This window comes from Corvus brachyrhynchos, unplaced genomic scaffold, assembly GCF_000691975.1.
Source record: "Corvus brachyrhynchos isolate BGI_N302 unplaced genomic scaffold, ASM69197v1 scaffold94, whole genome shotgun sequence".
Taxonomy (NCBI): Eukaryota; Metazoa; Chordata; class Aves; order Passeriformes; family Corvidae; genus Corvus; species Corvus brachyrhynchos.
The window spans coordinates 6,286,508-6,306,176 of NW_008238330.1; the positions used below are offsets into that span (position 1 = coordinate 6,286,508).

The 19,669-nt window shown below is 41.6% G+C and overlaps 1 protein-coding gene across 1 annotated transcript; it reads left to right on the forward strand.

Moving 5' to 3' along the window:
- On the forward strand, positions 1-9,019 carry LOC108446816 (endogenous retrovirus group K member 25 Pol protein-like). Its single transcript, XM_017734595.1, has 2 exons — positions 1-721; positions 8,889-9,019. The coding sequence occupies exons 1-2, from the start codon at positions 49-51 to the stop codon at positions 9,017-9,019; spliced, it is 804 nt and encodes a 267-aa protein (XP_017590084.1). The 5' UTR covers positions 1-48.
- The last annotated feature ends 10,650 nt before the right edge of the window (positions 9,020-19,669 follow it).

Genomic DNA, 19,669 nt, shown 5'->3' on the forward strand with positions numbered 1-19,669 from the left:
GGTCGGCTGAAATATGTGCACGTGTCTATTGACACTTTCTCCTCGGCTATGTGGGCTACTGCTCACACTGGAGAGAAGGGCCGTGATGTCATTGCCCATTGGAAATTGGCTTTCTCAGTCCTGGGCATGCCAGCTTCTGTGAAAACAGATAATGGTCCTGCCTACACCTCGGAGAAGACGCGGCAGTTTTTACACCTATGGGGTGTAGACCATACCTTTGGTATCCCACATTCTCCTACTGGCCAAGCCATTGTCGAACGCGCTCATGGTACCTTGAAGCGTGTTTTGGACAAACAGAAAAGGGGAATGCATGGAGAAACCCCACAGAGCCGACTAGCAAAAGCTTTGTATACAATTAATCACCTTACAGTACCACAAAATTCAAATAATCCTGTTATTCTGAATCATTTTCTCTCATTGCAGTCTGCAGGCGAGACACAACTGCCCCGGGCAAAAGTCTGGGTACGGAATTTAATCACTAACCAGTGGGAAGGCCCTCATAAGCTTATTGTTTGGGGTCGTGGGTATGCTTGCATTTCCACAGATGCTGGGATATGGTGGCAACCTTCAAAATGCGTTCGCCCTGACCTACGGCACCAGAGGCAGAACAGGCAACCTCCAAATGATTGGAACGGCAACCATCCAAATGGTGACCAGAATGTAGATCATCAGCCTAATGACTCTTCTGATGATGACCAAGATGGCAACCATCAGGCAGATGGTCCTTCCACAAGCAAAGTACTGGGATGGTCCTTCCACAAGCAGAGACTGAACTTTAAATTTCTTGTTATGGAGTCAGATAGTTAAAGCCTTAAAGACATATTTAGAATTAATAACTGATGCAAATTACTATTTAGGATTAATAGTAAAGTTGTTATCAAACAAAAAGGGGGAACTGTAGATACAAAAATGCTGCTAGCAAGGATTTTCTTGCTATTTTCTAAGTCCATGAGAGACTTTTCTCTCTCACAGAAGAGGTAGCAGTTATGTAAACAACCAAACCACCTGCAGCCTTGAAAAGTCTTGTTTATGGTATAGTAGAAAATATTTTGACAATGGATGTTTTAGGTTTTTAGCCAATCACCCCAAGGGGTGGCTGATCCTTTGTCCAATTAGACTATGAAGAAAAAAGTCTATAAAAGAGTTTGTAAAATAATTAAATAAATCAATCTTGCTGCACAATTCCTGCCTGCTGGATCTTCTCTCCTCCTCCTCCCTATTCCTCCTCCCTATGGCTGAGGGACACGGTGATATACCCTAGGGCCCAGGCCTGCAGTAATAATAAGAGTTCTAGCCATTTTTCTCCTCGAGATGTGCAAAGCATATTACATTTCATTTGTAATTTTTTCCTTCAAGCTATGCATGTGAACAGCTTCTGCAACTCTTTCAATAGCATCTTCAGAACACAATTTCTTGTTAAAAGTATGTTGTAGACAGGAAATCTATTTTAAAGCAAACTATTTACCAACAATTCAAGTCAGACCATTTAGTGCCCAGGACACACCAAATTAGAGAAATTACGATCCTTTTCAGTAGCCAAGTGTCCTTTCACTTATGCCAGTACTACACTGGTGTAATCCCTCACCTGTGCACACCCAGTCTCCCACATCCAGAGGCAGCTATTGACGCCCACCACAGGATTTCTCAGACAATTCCCTGTTTAGAAACCCCAAGATCTTGTGCCTTTTACTAAGAAACAGCCAGCAGTGCCAAGGAAACAGAGCAAATGCTGTAGAACTCACACCAGGGTGAGTTCTATAGCAAAGCTAGCCCAGAGCAAACCTCCTTGCCAGCTCAGTGATCACCTCTGGCAAGGGAAGCAGGTCACCCCCAAGGCCTGGGGCATGAGCACTCCCCAGGGTCAGACAGTGCTCACAGGACTCCGTCCTTCAGGCACTGCCAGCACAAGGGCTCCAACTTCCACCTACAGATGAAAAAAGAAAACATAAAGAAAATTATTTTCCATTTTACTTGGTGCCTTCCCAGAACTTTGTCTCCCCATGCTTACCCCTTATTTTTGAGACAAGCTTGTTCACAAGAGAGCTATCCATAAGGGGCCTTACAGCCCATGGTCCACCTCAGGTCACAAATCTCTGCCTCTGACTTCTTCATTCTGACATCAGACCCCTTTTGGTGCAGGGTTTCCACCAGAAATGCTGATGGTTCAGGGTCTTGGGTTCTGCTTTTGGGCACATGCTACAACTAGCAGCAAAGCACAAGGCAGAGAGGCACAGAAAAAGCAAGCAGCATATTTGGAGCTTTTTTCAACCCAAACCAGTTTCAGCTGCTGCATAGCCAGCAACACTGTCATTTTGGTAGTTCAAGTTTCTGGGAATAAGACAAATATTTAATTTTTTTTTTTCAGTTGCAACTGAACAGTACATTTAACCTCAAGAACTGGAAAGTCTTGATCTACTATAAGGAGAGGGTCTAGTAGATCCCATAACCTATTTCCTTTCCAAGCATGATCAATTCCATTTGATTTTGAAATCCAACTGTTCTAACAGTACGTGTTGCTAAAAGGGATGGTCTATGAAAAAAAAAAATATCATTGTGTACAAAACACATTTTCCCTGTCCCAGTCTGGCACCATTTTATGTATCCAAAACATTTTTTTATAAATAATAATAATCTGCAGAGGGGCTCCCTCAGAGCTGAACTTTATTTAGCAAACTCATTTCTCCCGAGCTTTGGAAGACAACAGGGAGACCCCTTGTGAAAGAAGGACGCACTGCAAGCACATACACCACAACACCTTCTTAGCAACTTCCTTGTCTTCTCCCTCTTTCCATACTAATGGGGTCTTTAAGTGAACAACCCCACCACAGCCTTGTGCTCAAATAACAGAAGGAAACAACCTCAGAGGTCCTACCTCTCCCTATCCTGCCTGTTTGTTAGGACAGCGCTAGAGGAAGGTCAGTTTAACCCAAGAAGAAGAATGAATTTTCATCCATCATGAAAATTTAGATTTATTTCAACAGGCTTGAAATCAGATTTATGTATGTTTTCAAAGTGCGCTGCACCAAGCCCAGTGATGGCCATTTGTGACATAGACTCAAACCCTGGATTCAAGAGGGCAGGTCCTGCACTCAGTATGGGACAGGGACCTGCAGTCAGTCCCTCAGCACTGCCCTGCAGCGCAGTGGAATGGCTGAAATCCATTACCTGGGTGATCAGGTCTCAAAACTTGGGCAAAAATAACCCAGCAGAATTCCTGATATGGCCCAAAGAATCAGGAACCAGAGGTGGATGCAATTGTTTTACTGGACTTTGCAAGGGAAATATAAATATCTGAGGCTCCCCAAACACAGTATGGAAATAAAGAAATAAATTTGTTGTCAGACCCTGGCTGCTCCTCAGTTAAGAGCAGTGATGAGCCATTAAAGGATGGCTGCACTCAGACAATCCAGTGTTTCATTCTGGTGTCATTTGTTTTTTTTGGTATCACCTGTTACAACAGTAGCGCCAGTGGTCTTTTTTTTTAATGCAGGGGCAGCTGCTTCCTGCAGTAACTTGGAGAGGCCAGTGCTGTTGCAGCACGTGTGCCATGACCAAAATGAAAGGTAGTGACCACATACTGGGCTGCCAGCAGGAAGAGAATTGCTCACCAGCACCTCAAAGGCCTTTGCTCTTCCAGGTGCCTCACCTTCTCATGAGGATGCTGGAGGCTGTGAGAAGAAGCTGGGTAACTTGAGAGGAACTTGAAGAAGCAAAGTGCTAGAAAAAAAAAAAATCAGTATTTTCCCCCTAGCAGAAGTAAAACATCAGAAAAAAAAAGCTGAGGTAAGGGAGGTTGCTGAGGTCCCAAGTCCTCCTCTGACACTCTGCCTGGCAACAAGCCCCATTTCAGCTGATGCCTGCCTATCCCAGCAGTTTCAGCTGCTAGGGAATGGCTGGTCCAGGACCAGTGTCCAGGCTCCAGCAGCGCAGGTCAGCTTTAGTACAGCATAGGAACAAAGCTCCTCAGCTCTGACTCAGAGGAAAGCAAACAGCCCACACTGCTCAGTAAGACAGAGAACAAAATAACACATTTTATCTCCATCTCCATCCACCCTCAATCTATTTATCACTCCGGGACATGACTTACAAGACTGTCCCCTGTTCACCTCTGTTTGGATCCTTCTTTTATCTGATGGTGTTAGATGGCACATCACTGACAACCTTTCTACTCATCACAGCAATGGGCACGAATCTTTGGTTTCATCTCTAAAACATCTCTAAAAAGCTGAATGGGAGGTGAGGGCAAAATAGTGGCCAAAACAGCTCACTCTTCAAATTGTGAAAAACACAGGGTGCCATTTGCTGCCAAAGGGTGACTGCTACAGGCATGGTTTGCAACAGGAAAATATCTAGAAAAAAAAAGGGCTGTAGAGTTTTCCAACAGGGAAGTCTTAAAGGATTCTCAGTAGGAGAAGGAGATAAGACTACCTTTGCAACCACATTCAAGGTGTCAGCCCAGTTCCCACAAGGCAGCCAAGGGATCTAACTGAGCACTGGCACAGGCTGCTGGGATGGCTGGACTGTCCCTGCTGGGACCTCCCCACCAGGACAAACACTGTGTGAGCTCCCCGGGGCAGACCCTTGGGACCAGAACACTAGAAAGCCTTCCCAGGGAAGCAGGCAGAAGGAAGGTATCTTTACATTTTCCCCTGGGGAGATTTAAAACAAAAAGACCAAATTTCCACACCCACTGCCCACGGCAGCTATGGTGCACGTAACAAAAGCTATGCTAGCGCAACTGGTCTCCCAGTCCTCTCTTGTGCACAAGTCGAGGCATCATCAGAGCCCCCCTCAGGACCACCGTCTTTGCTGAGGGAGTGTCAAGAAGATTCCCATTTTAAAACTGGTCTCTTTTTTCCCTTTGGGAGACATTGTAAGAAGATGTCTATATTTAAAATGCTTTTTCTGGACTAATTTCAAAATCAGGAGACTTTTGTGCATCCTGGAGAGGAACAGCTGTTGGCGTCAAAGTTCATTTGTAAATTATTCCTGCAGCCAAGCCCAAACTTTTACACAGAGCTCAATCCCGAGTGGACAGCAGCGCCCTGCAGTGCCCCAGGCCCCCCATTTCTGTGCCAAGAGCACCACCCGGTGGCCTCCCCGGCCATGGCTCGCTCCGTAATAAAAACCGTAATAAAACTGAAACATTTGAAGCAGAAGAAAAACCAGAAGCCTGTAGCCGGGCACAGAGCTGTATGGATAAGCTGCGCATAAACCCTGGTGTGTTTATTGTATGAAACCCAGCCAGGACATGAGCAATCTAAAAAATCCTTACAGGTGTCTTGCAGAAGAGGGAAGAGTCACAGGGTGGGTTTTGCTAGGACCAGGTGGAAGTGCAGGGCTGCAGAGGCTTTAAGAGAGCAAGTCATAGTCCTACTGTGGCTGGAACTTACTTCCTCCTCCTCCAGCGCCTCACCTCCCAGGACGGCAGCTCTGCTGCTCTTGGCAGGGCAGGTACCAGCACCCCAAAGGTGCTGCATTGCACAACAGCTGTCCCTGCTCCTTGCACAGATCCTTGCACCCACAGCAAGCCAAGGCAGGTCTGGTACTGCTGGCCTGGGCAGCGATGGGCCACCACCTCCCCTTTTCTACCCTCCCTACACTATCAGTTTACCCAGTGTGTTTCACTGCAAGTTTTTCGGAAGCCTTGATGATCCTGAGGCCTAAAAGTGAGGATTTAACAAGTGTTCGTGAGTAGTTTTCCATATATTGCTCACAGACTTTGCCTGGAGTTGTGCATTCATCAGGTTCCCTGGGGCACGCTCACCAGAGAAGACCTCCCTGAGCACTGGGATTTCTGTGTGCATCCTCCTGCTGCCTGAAGCAGGAATACATTAAATAATTCAGTCCTGGCAAGGAAGACAGCCTTGTGGGAAACAATTTATACAAGTGTTATTGGCTGTTAATGGAAATCTTTGGGAAGGAAAAGAAAATGCACACTTCTATTAAGATGAAAAAGGAATGTGTCCATATAACAAATAATTCCCAGTAGCTATGCCTCGAGGCCCATGTGCAAAGGATAAGAAAGGTCCAGTGCTTTTAGTACTCTGTTCTGAAGGTTTTATGTAAGAGCTGAATAGATCAGAGGGAAAATTGAAGAGGGTTGAAGAAAGTCACACTCTGCCTGGCACTAAAGACCTTATCAAGCAGGCAAGTGAACTCACCAGTTACCTCAAGTATTAACAAATAAAAAGAGCTCACAACAACATGAGCAGGAAGGAGGCAAGGGCCAGACAGAGCTAATTTGGGAGTGAGCAGCCTGCACCAAACTCCTGTGAGCTCAGCCCGGCAGCACAGCACTATCTGATGTGCAGATTTGGGTCACCCAAGGCACCTTTAGCTTATAGGTCACAGGAACCATGGCAAAAGCCTCTGTCAGCTTAGACAGTCCTTCACCTCTCTTCCTCCTCTCATTTCTTTTTGCTTTCTTGTCCTTTTCACTTTCATTTTCCTTATGATTTTAGGAAGAGCACTTTCTCTCATCTGCAGACAGACCAGCTGGCAGGTCACACAGCCATAGCTATGACAAATACTACAAATGTGGGATGAATACATCCAGCATACACTTGTCCTGTTTATCTTCTGGATGTCACTTTGCCTAAATACAGTCGCACCATGAGAGGTGTTTTCTTACTAAAATATCAAAGCTGCTTTAGTAAAGACAGAATTACCAAAAAAGGCTCTTCACTTCAAGAGACACTTCAAGACACCACAGCACTGTAAACCTTTATCTTTTTGGTTAATAGAAAAATCCTCTCAAGTTTTTTGTACTGTGAGCAGTATTGTTTCTGGGACAAGTCAGCATCACGGCAAAAAATGAGATAAGTACACATGCATGAAGATGTTGTGTGACAAAAATGTAGTGTTGCTTTCCTAAATTGCAAAGGCCCAATTTTATTGAGAGACACTGAAAATTGAAGCCCACACTAATTAGAAACCTAGAGTAATATTACCTGTGTACATACTTTCCTCCAGATTTACCTGATGTTTGATGAACATCATCTAAATTATCTGTCTTGTGCTTAAAGCTCTTTGGAAACATATTCAGTTATTTTTGTTTTAAACCACCCTTCCATTGTTCATAAGAAATGGGGTGAACGGGAAAGGAACATCTGTGTTTAAAACATAGTAACATCATTGGATTTTACTTTGACATAATGGTTCTTGATGTTACAGTATGAAAAGCAACATTTTTCACAGGCTAATACAGCTTCCTAAGTCATATCCTTTCATATACATTCTTCTTCAAATTTTCATTTTTTCCCTCTGAAATGAATTTCCTATTGCAATCCTTTTCAGCTTAAAACTACAGCCATATCTCTTTTTCAAAGCTGTTTGCAGATTGTAGAAAGGGATGCAGGCAAGAAGATGGTTTCTCTGCAGCAACTGCAAAAAAATTACCTGCTGTTTACTTTCACTGTGGATTTCCACAAGGATTGCTTTCAGTAGTGAAATTTTGAAGGATGGGATGGGAGGTTTTTTTTGTTTGTTTCTAAGCTGCTCTTTAGCCTCTACTTATACCTCCCCTACCACCACAAAGAAGGTCTCTGGATGCTGCTCCGCAGAAGGTATTTTAAACACTCTTTGTAGACCTCCCTCTTAAACCTCATGGGGCTCATCTAAGCAAAGTAGCTAAAATATTCATATAAAGTACCACTAAAACTCAGTTCTCAAAAGCATTTCTCCAGCAGCAATGTCCCAAGCTATAAAGGTTTTCTTCTGCTGAAGCCACACAGAAAGGAATGAGCCTAGTGCGAAGTAGGAGGAAAGACCCAATCTGGAAAGTGTTTGTAGCTTACAGCTCTGAAATGAGGTGCAGACAGTGAAGGAAGATGAAACATGCACTCAACCATAGACAGCAGTCCCAGTGTAGGCTTGATCAACATAAGCCATTGTCAATGAGAGAAGGATAGGATCCTTTTCCTTAAGCTTTTAAAGATCAGGCTTGCCAGTGGCCAGAAGGAAGGCTACAGGAACCTTACCTTGGAAGAAGATAGAGGAGTGAGTTCCTAAAACACTTTCTAGTCCCCAGAAGAGTCATGGAAAATGTCTGGAGACCACAGCACAACACCTCTTTGAGCCTGGGGGTTTCCCTTCGCAACGCCTGCCAGCTCAGGTCTCCCATTTATAGCTTTTTCCCCTTCTCCACACCCCCATGGCAGACAATCTGAGCCTGCAGCACACTTAGACACTAACTACCATTCAACACCACAGTAAGCGTTGTTAGAATCATAGAATGGTTTGGGTCAGAAGGGAGCTCTAAAACTCATCTAGTTTCAAGATGCCAGCCTCCTGCAAGATGCAAAGGGTAGCTGTCATTCTCTAGACAAAGGGCAGATGAGAGAGTCAGAACTCATGCACAGAGTAGCCTTCCTCAGTCCATTACTGCTCTCCTTGATACTACTACTCATTGCTACTACTAGGGATTTTCTCTTTGAATTTCTCCTGTTGAAACCAACCCATTTACAAAGACCAACTGTGCAATTCTAGGTTATTCAAACCTCTTTGAAGATACTTTGCTGCAATGAAAAAATAGTTCCTTGTCTCTCCAGCTGCTTTTAAAACCGCCACTGACAGTTGTCCTTGCCTTTCCTTGGTTGAGAATTTCCTCTTGCAATGTTTTTCTGCTCTCCATTAATTCTCTTCCCCAGGCTAACCTTTCTTAAACAGAACTTACTTGAGGGAATCTACCCAATTAGACATTTAAATCAATTAGGCTGATTGACAGGAGGATTAAGTCTAGTATATTCTTGATTGCAGACACAAACACTCAGCTGGAATAAATAACTGCCTCATAAGGACTTGCTGAGGCTTAACTAGCTAATGTTTGTGAAGAACAATGAACACATGAAGTGCTGTACCTGCACTGTTATTCTCTCTGTTCCTAGTAATGGAGGCTTCAAATTTGGACATGGCAAAAACAAGGAGACCAGAAGGGGACCTTGACCCAAGGCCACTGGAGACCACAACTGCAGGAGAGGACAGTGATGTCTGGCAGGGCTTTGCTACAACTAAATAGTGGTGCTGCTCTGTGCTCATAAAGCCTCTCATTCTTCTGCAGGATGGCAGCAGCCCCTGACCTCCAGACCTCTACATCAGGACTTTTGCTCACACCAGCATCAGACCAGCAACCAGAGCATGAATGAATCCTGGATGCCAGTTGTTCTGCACCATGTTCCCCAGCATTCTTCCCAGGAAGGAGTTCAGTTTGTTTGTGCTTTTAAAGAAGTGCCATTCACTAAGGCATCAAGGCACTGATGCCTAATAAATAAACAAGAGCTAAAGCTCATGGAGGACTTTGAAGCTGCCCAAAAGCAGCACTTGTATTATTACCAGCTAACACACACCTAGGAAAGCTTCACACTAACAGAAAATGTCCACACACCTCAGCGATACAAAGGATCTCTTTTCAAAGAAGCATACGTATAGTGTCACCCTGAAAACCTAAATTTCTCTGGTTATATGGGGTTAAATACAGATCTGGTTTTGCAAGTTGTATGCTTCACCAAAGAAGACCACACCCGAAAATCAGTAAAATAACTAAGTACAATTACTAATATACCAATGAAAATAACTAGTTTTTTTCAGCCCACACAGAACTGTCTTATTCAAATTGCAAACACGTACACACACTTGAACTGAAAAAATTAAGTTTGGGACTCACAAAATATAGTTTTCACTGGCACAGAAAAAATTCCTCAGAATCCAAACAATTGTAGCCTGCCAGTAATGAGGTTTCCAACTGAAAAACACAGCTGTCTCATCCTTACCCATCCTCTGTCAGCCCATTTAACTTTGAAAACAAATCGAACAGTCAGTCCTGGTGATTTACCTTGCCAGAATGAAGCTGCTGAATTCTTTGTCTGTTCTCTTCCCAGAATCCCTTGTACAGGATTTGTCCAAAAGTTCATCCAAAGTACCTCCTGATAAAGGTTTTTGGTACAATTCATAGCAGTCCCATCACTGATTCATTAAAACAATGACCTGATGACACTATTTTCACTAGTGCGTTTTGAACAATGTGGGGGATTTTTTCTGCTGTGTAGAGAAGTAGTTATGCTGGCAGATAGCCCCAAGAACCAACAACACAGAGGGCATGCACAGAATTCAGCATTTATACCATTAAAACGTGTGCACACACAGAGAAGCTGCAAACCTGAAAAGCCTCAAGCAATAGTTATTTCCAGCTAAGGGGGAAAGTCTCCGTCACCAGCTCTAATCCATTGAAACACAGGAATGAAAAAAATCAGAAACACCAGTAGATCTTTTAATTCCATAACGTACATTTTAGAGGATGCTCATGAAGGAATCTTTGCTACTGGCAAGTACAAGGAACTAAGTTTAGTGTCACAGAAATACAATACTAAATGTTTCTGTTTTCCTTAAAACCTGGATTAACGAGCAGCAGAAGTGGATTTTCAAGGCAAAAGCAAGAATTGTACCACTCTTTCACAGAAAGCGATAATCTAAAACCCATGTTTGTGTCTTTTAAGATTCCCAACATCAAAGCTTAAAAAAATACTAAAAGATGTATTTCATCATAAAAGCAATACAGGTTCATTTTCCATGACCATCACGTTCAGTGGTCTGTTTTGGGAATTAGAGAACCAGTTCATTTTCCTGGTCATTAAGGGATTCATCTGCACATCCTTGTTCCAATTTTCCTCATATATCCTGCTGCCTTTTCCCAAGTGAACTCTGTACCTATTGCGGACCGCGTGGCTTGTCGGTGCTGGAGCATGAGGTGCTGCGATCTTCCCAAAAGTGTCTCCAAGGCGAAGCCGCTCAGCAGGACCACGGCACACTCACACACGCGTACACGCACACAGGTAGCTCCAGTAAATGGGCAAAGAGGCAGGAAGAGTCTCCATACAGAGTTCCAAGGGAGCGGTTTGTTGCAGCCACAATCGTGAAGGGTTCCAGGAACAAAGACTGAGAACAATGCAAGGTCCAGGTTTATATATGGGAGCAGAGGGACCATCAGGGACCAATGATCTGAGGGCATGGGGGCAGTACACAGGCGGGACTAGGGAATGGGAGCCAGTGAGGAAACTCTGAGGGAGTGGTGATGGGGCAAGAGCCAATGGGGGGAACCTGGAATGGAGAACCTTCTTGGGCAGGTACATATAAGGTAGCAAGGGGCAGGGAGGCCACGGGCCAACCAGGGAAGCAGAACTGGGGTACATTAGCATGGCAAAGCAAAGCATCCTGAGGGAAGCCTCTTCTGTTCACCCTAACCTAGGAGGATCTCTAATACTAGGGACTGTCCTACCAGTGGACTTTCTTTGTGTCTTGTTCCGTAGGCTCACCGGCCACCACATGTCCCTAAACACCGCTTTTTGAATATTCTGATTTTATAACCTTACCAGTTATTAGCCAATAATTTATGTAAGGCTTCAGTTGTTAGGAAGAGTTTATTACTGTCACATTCTAACATCCAGCTCTAACTTTCGTCCCTTGAACATCAACTATGTGAGTTATGAAAGCATGTAAAAATAAACTTCCACAAAATTCTTCTGTGGATGAATAATTGCTCAAAGTTACTTACATGGTGGAGCAGTTTTTCTTTTATTTCTTTTAAGGGATTCTTCTGTCCTGTCATTAGAAAATTATGATCCAGGTGAGATAATCTAGTGGTTGCTATAGTATCTGCTTGGAATCAGCTATTCCCAGACACACAGAAGTAACTGGGGAACCACCACGGGAATGTTACACACGAGCAAAGGGAAAGACATTTCACTCATAAATCCTGCTAGATTTGTCTAGAGCATTGATTTAGTTAACAAAATAAAACATTTTGAAAGAAAGTTATATTTTCCTTCAGCTTTTCCTCCTCTTATTTCCCTCCTTTTTCTTTCAGAATCTTTTTTGTTTGTTTCAAATCACAACGGGCTATTTAATATGGTGTCTCTCCCTCCTTCTTTATTTGAAGACATAATACCTTACCAGGACACATGCTGGCTTTTAGCCAAACAGCCAACAGGATTCTATTTTCAGGAACACAATTTTATGCTTCCATTGGAAACACTGGTCAATAATACATTTTTCATCCATCACTCACCAAGTGAACAGTATTTTGGCCAGTATGTTTTCAGGCAAGCTGAAATTAATAAGATTTATTCAACCCATTTAGTTCTACCCTTACATTAGGCACAAAGGTTTCTTCTGAGCTATTAAATAATAAGTTTTTATGCTGTAGCAGTGCAACGTCATTGAAACTCTCAACATTGCAAGCTGTGTAGTTGCAATTTCTTAGGATCACAAAATTGAACTCTTTTTGAAAATCCAGCAATAAGGTTTTCTTGACAACTTACCATAGTGGTTAACAATCACACACTTCCATTTCTAGGAAAATTATCTTCATTTCTGAAATCCTTTATGTTAAACATTCTCTAAAATGTTTTACGCTGCAATTCTTCATGGGAAGTGCCTTCTTACAGCACAGTGGTTGTCACTGAAATTTAGAAAGCTTTATGAAGAGAGCAATGACAATGCAGGAATAACCTTTTATGATTTAAAACATTTTTCCAGTGGTTATAAGGAGCACCCCTTTTTCACAGCTACACTCCTTATTCAGTCTAGCAATCTCACACAGCTCCTATGGCAGCACCTGCTCAGCCCTACCAAGGTACTTCATGTTCTCACTGCACCAAATATTCTTATTGCTGGAAATGCTGAAACACTCTGGGAATAATTCCTGTATTTCTCTGGTTTTTGAAATGCTTCCAGCTCTTCATTTTGGTTTCTGAATTCAGAAAACAAAATCTATTTCCAATGACAGTTTAAGGTTATTAGCTTTACTTTTTCTGTTTTTCCAGTTGCTCTTTATGAACAGTTCTAATCTAAAAAGAAAAAATTCTGTGAAAATGTAACGTCTGACTTTCATGATAATCACACAAATTTATTGCACTGCTGGACTCTGCCTTTAACTTTCTGACACAGGAAACACATGTAAATTCCTCCTAACAGCAAAGCATTAAATCAGATTTAATTAGCTGCCTATACAAATTGTTAAAATGAAGTCCAATAAATTTGTGTGATTATCATAAAAGCCAGTCATTCCAAAGAGTTTACAGTTATTCTTAGAGTAATGAGGAGGCTGTGATGTCTTTAAGGACCAATATACAGTAAACTTTTCTCACTGCCAGCCACTTTATCACACATGCTCACATGCAGAGAAGGTAGCTTCTTAAAAAACACCATCAATATCCCAGACACAATTTTATTTCCACTGCTTCAGATTATACTGCAGGCCTGTGGGAAAATACCATTTTAATAACAGAACTGAAATATACACAGGCTACTAAGATATTGTCTCCTTCGAAAAAGCCATTTTTTGCGAGCAACTCAATTTCAAATAGAATGCCTGTTTCCACAAAGAAAGCAAATCTTTTTCTAAACAAACTTGAATTTTACAGAAAAAGATTTGATGGGAGAAATTAGTCCTGTGTGCATAAAGCCTCAATGAAGCTAGGTCTGCTTGTCATCATTGCTCTAGCATCATAGCATATATGACTAATGCAGTACAGAGCCAAAAATGGTGGTAAAAATGAATCTCAGCTCCAGTTCTGCAAAGATTTGTATTGGTTTTAATGGGATTATGTTGTGGTGCAAGTGGCTGTAGCCACCATGACCCCAGAGAGAACAACAGAATCTAAGGTCTGGTGGTCAGGCACTGATGTTTAAGATAACCTCAGTGGTGAGGGCAAGTCCCTGTAATCCTTAGTTTCCTTAATTTGTGTTCAAGTTGATTGGTTACTGTTCTCCCCTCCTAGTTTTATGTATAAGCCTAATGAATATTTATCGCCTTAGTTGACTATGTATTAGTTCTGGAAAGTTCTATGTTATTCGATGCCCCATTTGTTGTTCCCTGTTGCCCCTCCTACAAGCACTTCCCATTGGCTAACTCCCCATGGACTCCTCCCACCTCGCTCTTCCCTACTGGTTATCGCCTCTGTCCCCACCCCAATTCCTTCGAGTATAAAATCCCTGGAGCCTCCTGTGTTTCTTGTTCTTCGTCCCTGGACCCTTCACTGCGCTGGAATAAGCCGTGACCTGTGTAGCCCATACTGAGGACCCCTCTGTCTCTTTCATCTCCGCCGACGTGCTTGCCACCTACTCTGGAGCTCGCCCCTTGGAGCTGAGGGGCTCGTCCTTGCCTGCTGATAGTCGCTTGCCAAGGGCTGTCTGCAGTGACGCCTGCCTGCCTCCGGGCTTGTCTCAGGCAGCGTCTCAGGATTGCATGCAGCAGCGAAGAAAAACACATCTGTAAGTATTCAAAGGACTGCAGCAGCAGAATGGGTTCTGCTACTCATAAATGAAGGTACACACAATACTTACTGAAGTTGAAAACCTTTAGAAACAAGTATTTCCCAAATAGATACATTGCCAGAAAACAAACAAACAAACAAAACAAAACAAAAAAACCAACACCAAGCTCAAAATACTTGGCCACACAGTTGTTTCCCAATTCCTTGGAAAGAACTGAAACATAACATTCACTGTATCATTTGCCTTTATTGGAGGTACAGGGGAAGGAATAACAATTTTTTCTGCTGAAGTCTACAATGTACTTTAATTTAGAAAATTACACCTTCAGCCTAGTTACAAATGAACCATGTTGTAGAACAAACAGTGCCAATATACACTGTCAGCCCAGTTAAAGTGCCCATAATTCCTTTCAGGAGCAAGAATGTCAACAGTAAAGTATTACTAGTGGACTTAGAAAAGACAGAAAAATGCATGCCCAGAAACAAAAAGCATTTCCCTTACATTGCTTAAATTAAAAGAAATCTAGCTGACAGGAGAAATTATAGGAAAAATATTTCAGTGATACTAAAGTGTCTTTGGGAAGATCAGTTTATAAGCACAGCAAATTTACTATATTTTCAAACAGTCTGAATACCTCCCCAAATCTGGTACTTACAGAAAAGCAAGCAGTTGACTTCAGTAAGTTCACTTTAACAAGAGGACCAAAACCCAAGAGGCTTAAGCTCAGGGGATAACATCCCACTATCCCTCCATCACCCTACAGCCAAAAATTGCAGTAACAGAGATACAGGAAATCCACCTATAATGCCAGTCAGAAGCGAGGTGGCAGATTTGATGGTGTTTGAGAGCAACTATTCTACACAGCTGCTACACAAACTTAGATTAAGAAGGTCCCTGAATAAAAGAAGTTAAAGTGTCTTTGTCTCAGAGGAAACAGTCTCTGCTGTACTGCCAAGCTTCAATCACAAGTCTCCTGGGCACACATTTTTAAATATTAGGTGACTAAATATAAGAGCAACAACCAAATTCCCACTGTTCATTTTCAGGCAGTTATGCACGGTGCAATGTGAAACGCCAGTCTTTTGCATGGTTTCAGATGCCTAAATACTTCCAAAAATTTTTGCTCGTTCCCATTTCTAAGGCCAGAATTCCCTGAAGAAAAACATATTAATATGTGCAGATTTCACTACACCTTTCAATAATGGGAGTCATCCAAGGGGATGAGAGGCCAACGACAGTAGGCAGATGACAGGTGATAGAAAATATGTAGGTGAAGTCTAGGACCAATGAAATGTAATAGCATATGGGGAAGCTGAAGAAGTTGACCTTTGTGGCAAATGGAAGGGATATACAGGGACCGCTTTATCTTCAGACAGTGGAAAGCACGCCACTAAAGAGAGTTACTACTTAGTTTGTCAGTCACAGGCAATCACTAAAAGCCTGGATTAAATGTTAGTAAACTCCAAACAAAGAAAGTTTATGATGCACAAAGCTAGTAACATTGGCTTCTAAGGATACTCAAAATGCTTCACAGTACTCTTTGGCTGACCTGGGGGAACAGCACTTCCTTACCAAAACCCCAACTATCCTTTAGTGGCCCCTTTTGTAACTATTGTAGTTGAAAGCCTTGACTGTGATTTTAAGTGTTGACCCTAAAATAACATAACATCATAATATTGAAAGGTTAAAAAAACCAATTCTGTCTATTAGGCACGTGTTTCACTACAAAATGAAATATTGATGACTCATTCTATATGTTTGGATCTTTGTGCTTGCTTCAAGTCTGAGAAATGTTACAGTTAGGGCATGAAAAAATGCAAGTATGCTTAAAAGCTGCAACCAACTAAAGAAGAGCCAAGTCAATGGTTAAAGATGATGGAGAATCTCTGGTTTCTAAAAGGAGAATATATTTTGAATAGCCAATACCAGATGGTAAAGAAATAACCCTGGAATAACTAGAACTTGATTAGGACCTCCAGTGTGAGTTAGGAATCAACCAACACCTTTTATGAGGCATAAAAGGATTCCTACTCAGCTGATTTGCTAAAGCTTGCAGCAAATAAACAGGTTCTTCCCTTCTATTACCTTAGACCCTATTGCCTTAGACCCAGGAAATCCTCTGGAAGTGGAACTTTCCTGTTGAGGTCTGCAATATTAATTAATTCTTTGCACTTAGCTCTTGGACGGGGGAGGGGTGTTTCTTGCTGATATTTTCACTCTCTTCATTGTTAGTATTTAAAGAGATGAGGACACTATAACTTGTTTTATTTTCAGTGGAATATAAAGCCATATGAGAGTCTAATTAACAAAGACTTCAGGAAGGGAAAGGAGGGATATTTCCTCTTCCTAAGAAATCAGCAAGAATTTTCTCTGAGCCTGTATTCTCCCCCAGCTTTGAGCTTTCTCAGACTTACTGTAGACAAAGGAACCAATCACAAAATGCAAACATTAAGGGGAAGATGACTCCAAAACCCAAGGAGAGAGTATACATTAGAAAAATATCAGGAAACAAAGAACAGTGATAATCCTCAATCATGGAGTGTGAGCATGGTTCATATATTAGAAACCACCTTAAAGAGCATAAAGATCAGGTCTGCATTGGAATGTCACACAGTGGGCAGACAAAAGCCTGAGAAAAGGCAGTAGAAGATGACAGAGGATTTTCACCATTTTTTGTCTGAGTCCTGCCTAACATTACTTTCAACATCAGCAAGCAATGTTGAAGCTGAGCTCTCCAAAATCATATGGGTTTTCATTGCTACAAGTAACTTAAACTATAAAGTTTGGGGACCTGGCCTCTTGAGGACAGCACAGAGGCAGAGCAAGAACACTGGAAGCAACAAGAGAAAAGAAGGAATAACAAAGTAGGAGACAGAAAGAAAGAAGTAAAAACCCTGAGAAGCACCTGGAAGCTTTTTCAGCCTCCAGCCTGAAGGAGGAGGGCCTAATGCCACAGGTCTGTTAGCAACAGTGACAAACCAGAGCCTCAGCACTGCCACAGTAGCATCTGCACTTACAGGTGCCGTGCAGTGACTACCTGGCACAGTCCACGTTTAGCCTGTCTGGAACACAGAGAACTTGAAAGAAAAACAAAATCATTGAAAAAATAACTACTTTTATAATCATTACAAGCAATTTCTCTATCTTCTGCACTATGAATAAGGCTGCAGACAGGTTCTTAGAGATGAAAAAGGCAACTTGTAACACAATCTCCAAACTTTCAGATTCATTGCTCATTAAATACTTTTAGTCACTTCAGACTTTATTCCTAAACAACTATATTAAAAATAAGATAATTACAAAATATAATATTGCACATCAGAAGCCATTTTTCCACAGTTTCCTATTCAAAATATACTTAAATTAACAGAGGATACATTATTACTAGTACTCAAATACTATGTAATACTTTTATAATATTAGGTTATATTAGTTTCCCTTAACTCAGGGAAGCACTTAAATCCATTTTTGTTTTCTGGAAAAGTCTTCCTGACTCAGAGGCGCCAAAGTAGAAGTATGACATACTACTTGGGCATACAGTAAAGATTTGATTGGTTTGTTTCACCAATTCTTGAACTCCACAGCAAGTCTTATTCCAGTAAGTATTACAAATAAGCTAATTCAATTTAAAGTGCAATTCTCCTTTACGAGTAAAGGGATCTCTACTTTTATACATAACTCTTGCAGCAGAACAGTCACAAGATGAAACAGAAATATGATGACAGCACCCTACACTTTTTGGTTATTCAGCAAGTTCACACAAAATATTAGCACTCACCAAAAAATAATATTCTGGTTCATATAGTTGTGAAAATGTTCCACTGATTCTGAAATGCTTCTGACATTTCTCATTATGAAATACACAGGCAGAGCAGCAGCTCTCCAAGTGTAAAATACCCTCCTTTATTTCTACAGGCTGTGTATTCAATGCTAACACCACTGATATTCCAACATCAATATTATTTGATAGCACATGGAACTCAAAGAATTATAAAATGGAAAACTCATGTGCTTTTTGAATTTAATTAGTTAACCAAAAATTCTGAGATTCAAAAGCTGTTCTAGGTCATGGCCCCTCTCTGGACTGTATTTTTTCCTCTCAGGATTTCTTTAAAACTGCATCCAATAAAAATATTAAAAACACATGCAATAGAGCATCTGACACTTCCCCTGGGAGACTTTTCCATAGCCAACAAGCTGTTTCTCCCCAAGTGGGATTTTAGTCTAATTTCATCCTGTTGCCTATTCTCATGGAAGCAAGGAGAAAAAGGCTACAGGGAGGACAAGATATGAAAAAAAACCGAACCAAGCAAGCAAAACAATTGCTAAACTACACTGAAAAAGTGTAAAAAAGCAATTCAGCTGGGAAGTGTGTTGATGAAAGGGAAATGGTGAGGGCAAGTATTAACTTTGCTCACAGTTTCCCAGCTTCTTCTTCTCCATCAGCATAGAAAAGTCACAGATGCACATGGATGTCTCCAAGGGGTAAAAATCTCAATATGGAAAAATGCATGAGTTATCATTCCATCATTATGACTTTGGGGAAAGAAGCAAAGTGCCCTTAGAATCGCTTAACTTCCTGCTTCCCAGAATAGGAAGAAAACCTCTCTGAAAGTTGTTATTATTAGAATCCTGAAAAGGTATCAGCCATATCTTCCCCCTTTTCAAGACAAATGAACTCATACTACACAGCACCATCACCGTGTAACATTGTACCATCTATTACCATCTACTATCCTGAGCAAGCAATGAAATAGGTTGCCAAGGGAGACATCATAAAACATCAGATTTAGTCAATAAGGGTTTGTATTCCCTCACAACTTAATAAATACAGTATCTGGCTGCTTATTTAATATATCCTACAGCTAAAGAATAGATGCACTTTTTATTCTTCCTTCTCTGTGGCCAGAAGGAATTAGTGAAAAGACAGTTTAAAGAATTAGTGCAGGATGTGTATGCAGACAGCTATTTTGAAAACATTACAAACACAAAACTCCTCGAAGATACCATACAAAAATGATGAGAGAAGACTCACCACTAGTGTCAGTCACAGAAGCAAACATTTGTCATCTTAAACAGATGTAAAAGCCCAAATCAGTACTTAAAGAAAAATAATAGACACCCTCCAGGATTTATCTAGTCCCCACTGCTTTCAACAGAGAGACTGCCAAGTAACATCAGAGGAGGTGGATGTGAATTTGATCTTTGTCCTTCAGAATCTCAGAATCAAAAAAAGAGGCATGGCAATAGCCACCAACAGCTACACATTAAATTCCCAATTAATTTAGAAAAGAAAACATAAATGATTTATTAATCAATAAAAAGAAGACAAAATGAGATTGAAAGATTTCATGTGTCCCCATCAGTAACTTCCTTTCGGCGCTGGGCCCGGAAATGG

Coding starts and splice junctions, on each gene's coding strand:
- LOC108446816 (XM_017734595.1), top strand. CDS start 49: ATGTGGGCTACTGCTCACACTGGAGAGAAGGGCCGTGATGTCATTGCC. Junction 722..8,888: donor TGGCAACCATCAGGCAGATG/GTCCTTCCACAA, acceptor CTCTGTTCCTAG/TAATGGAGGCTTCAAATTTG.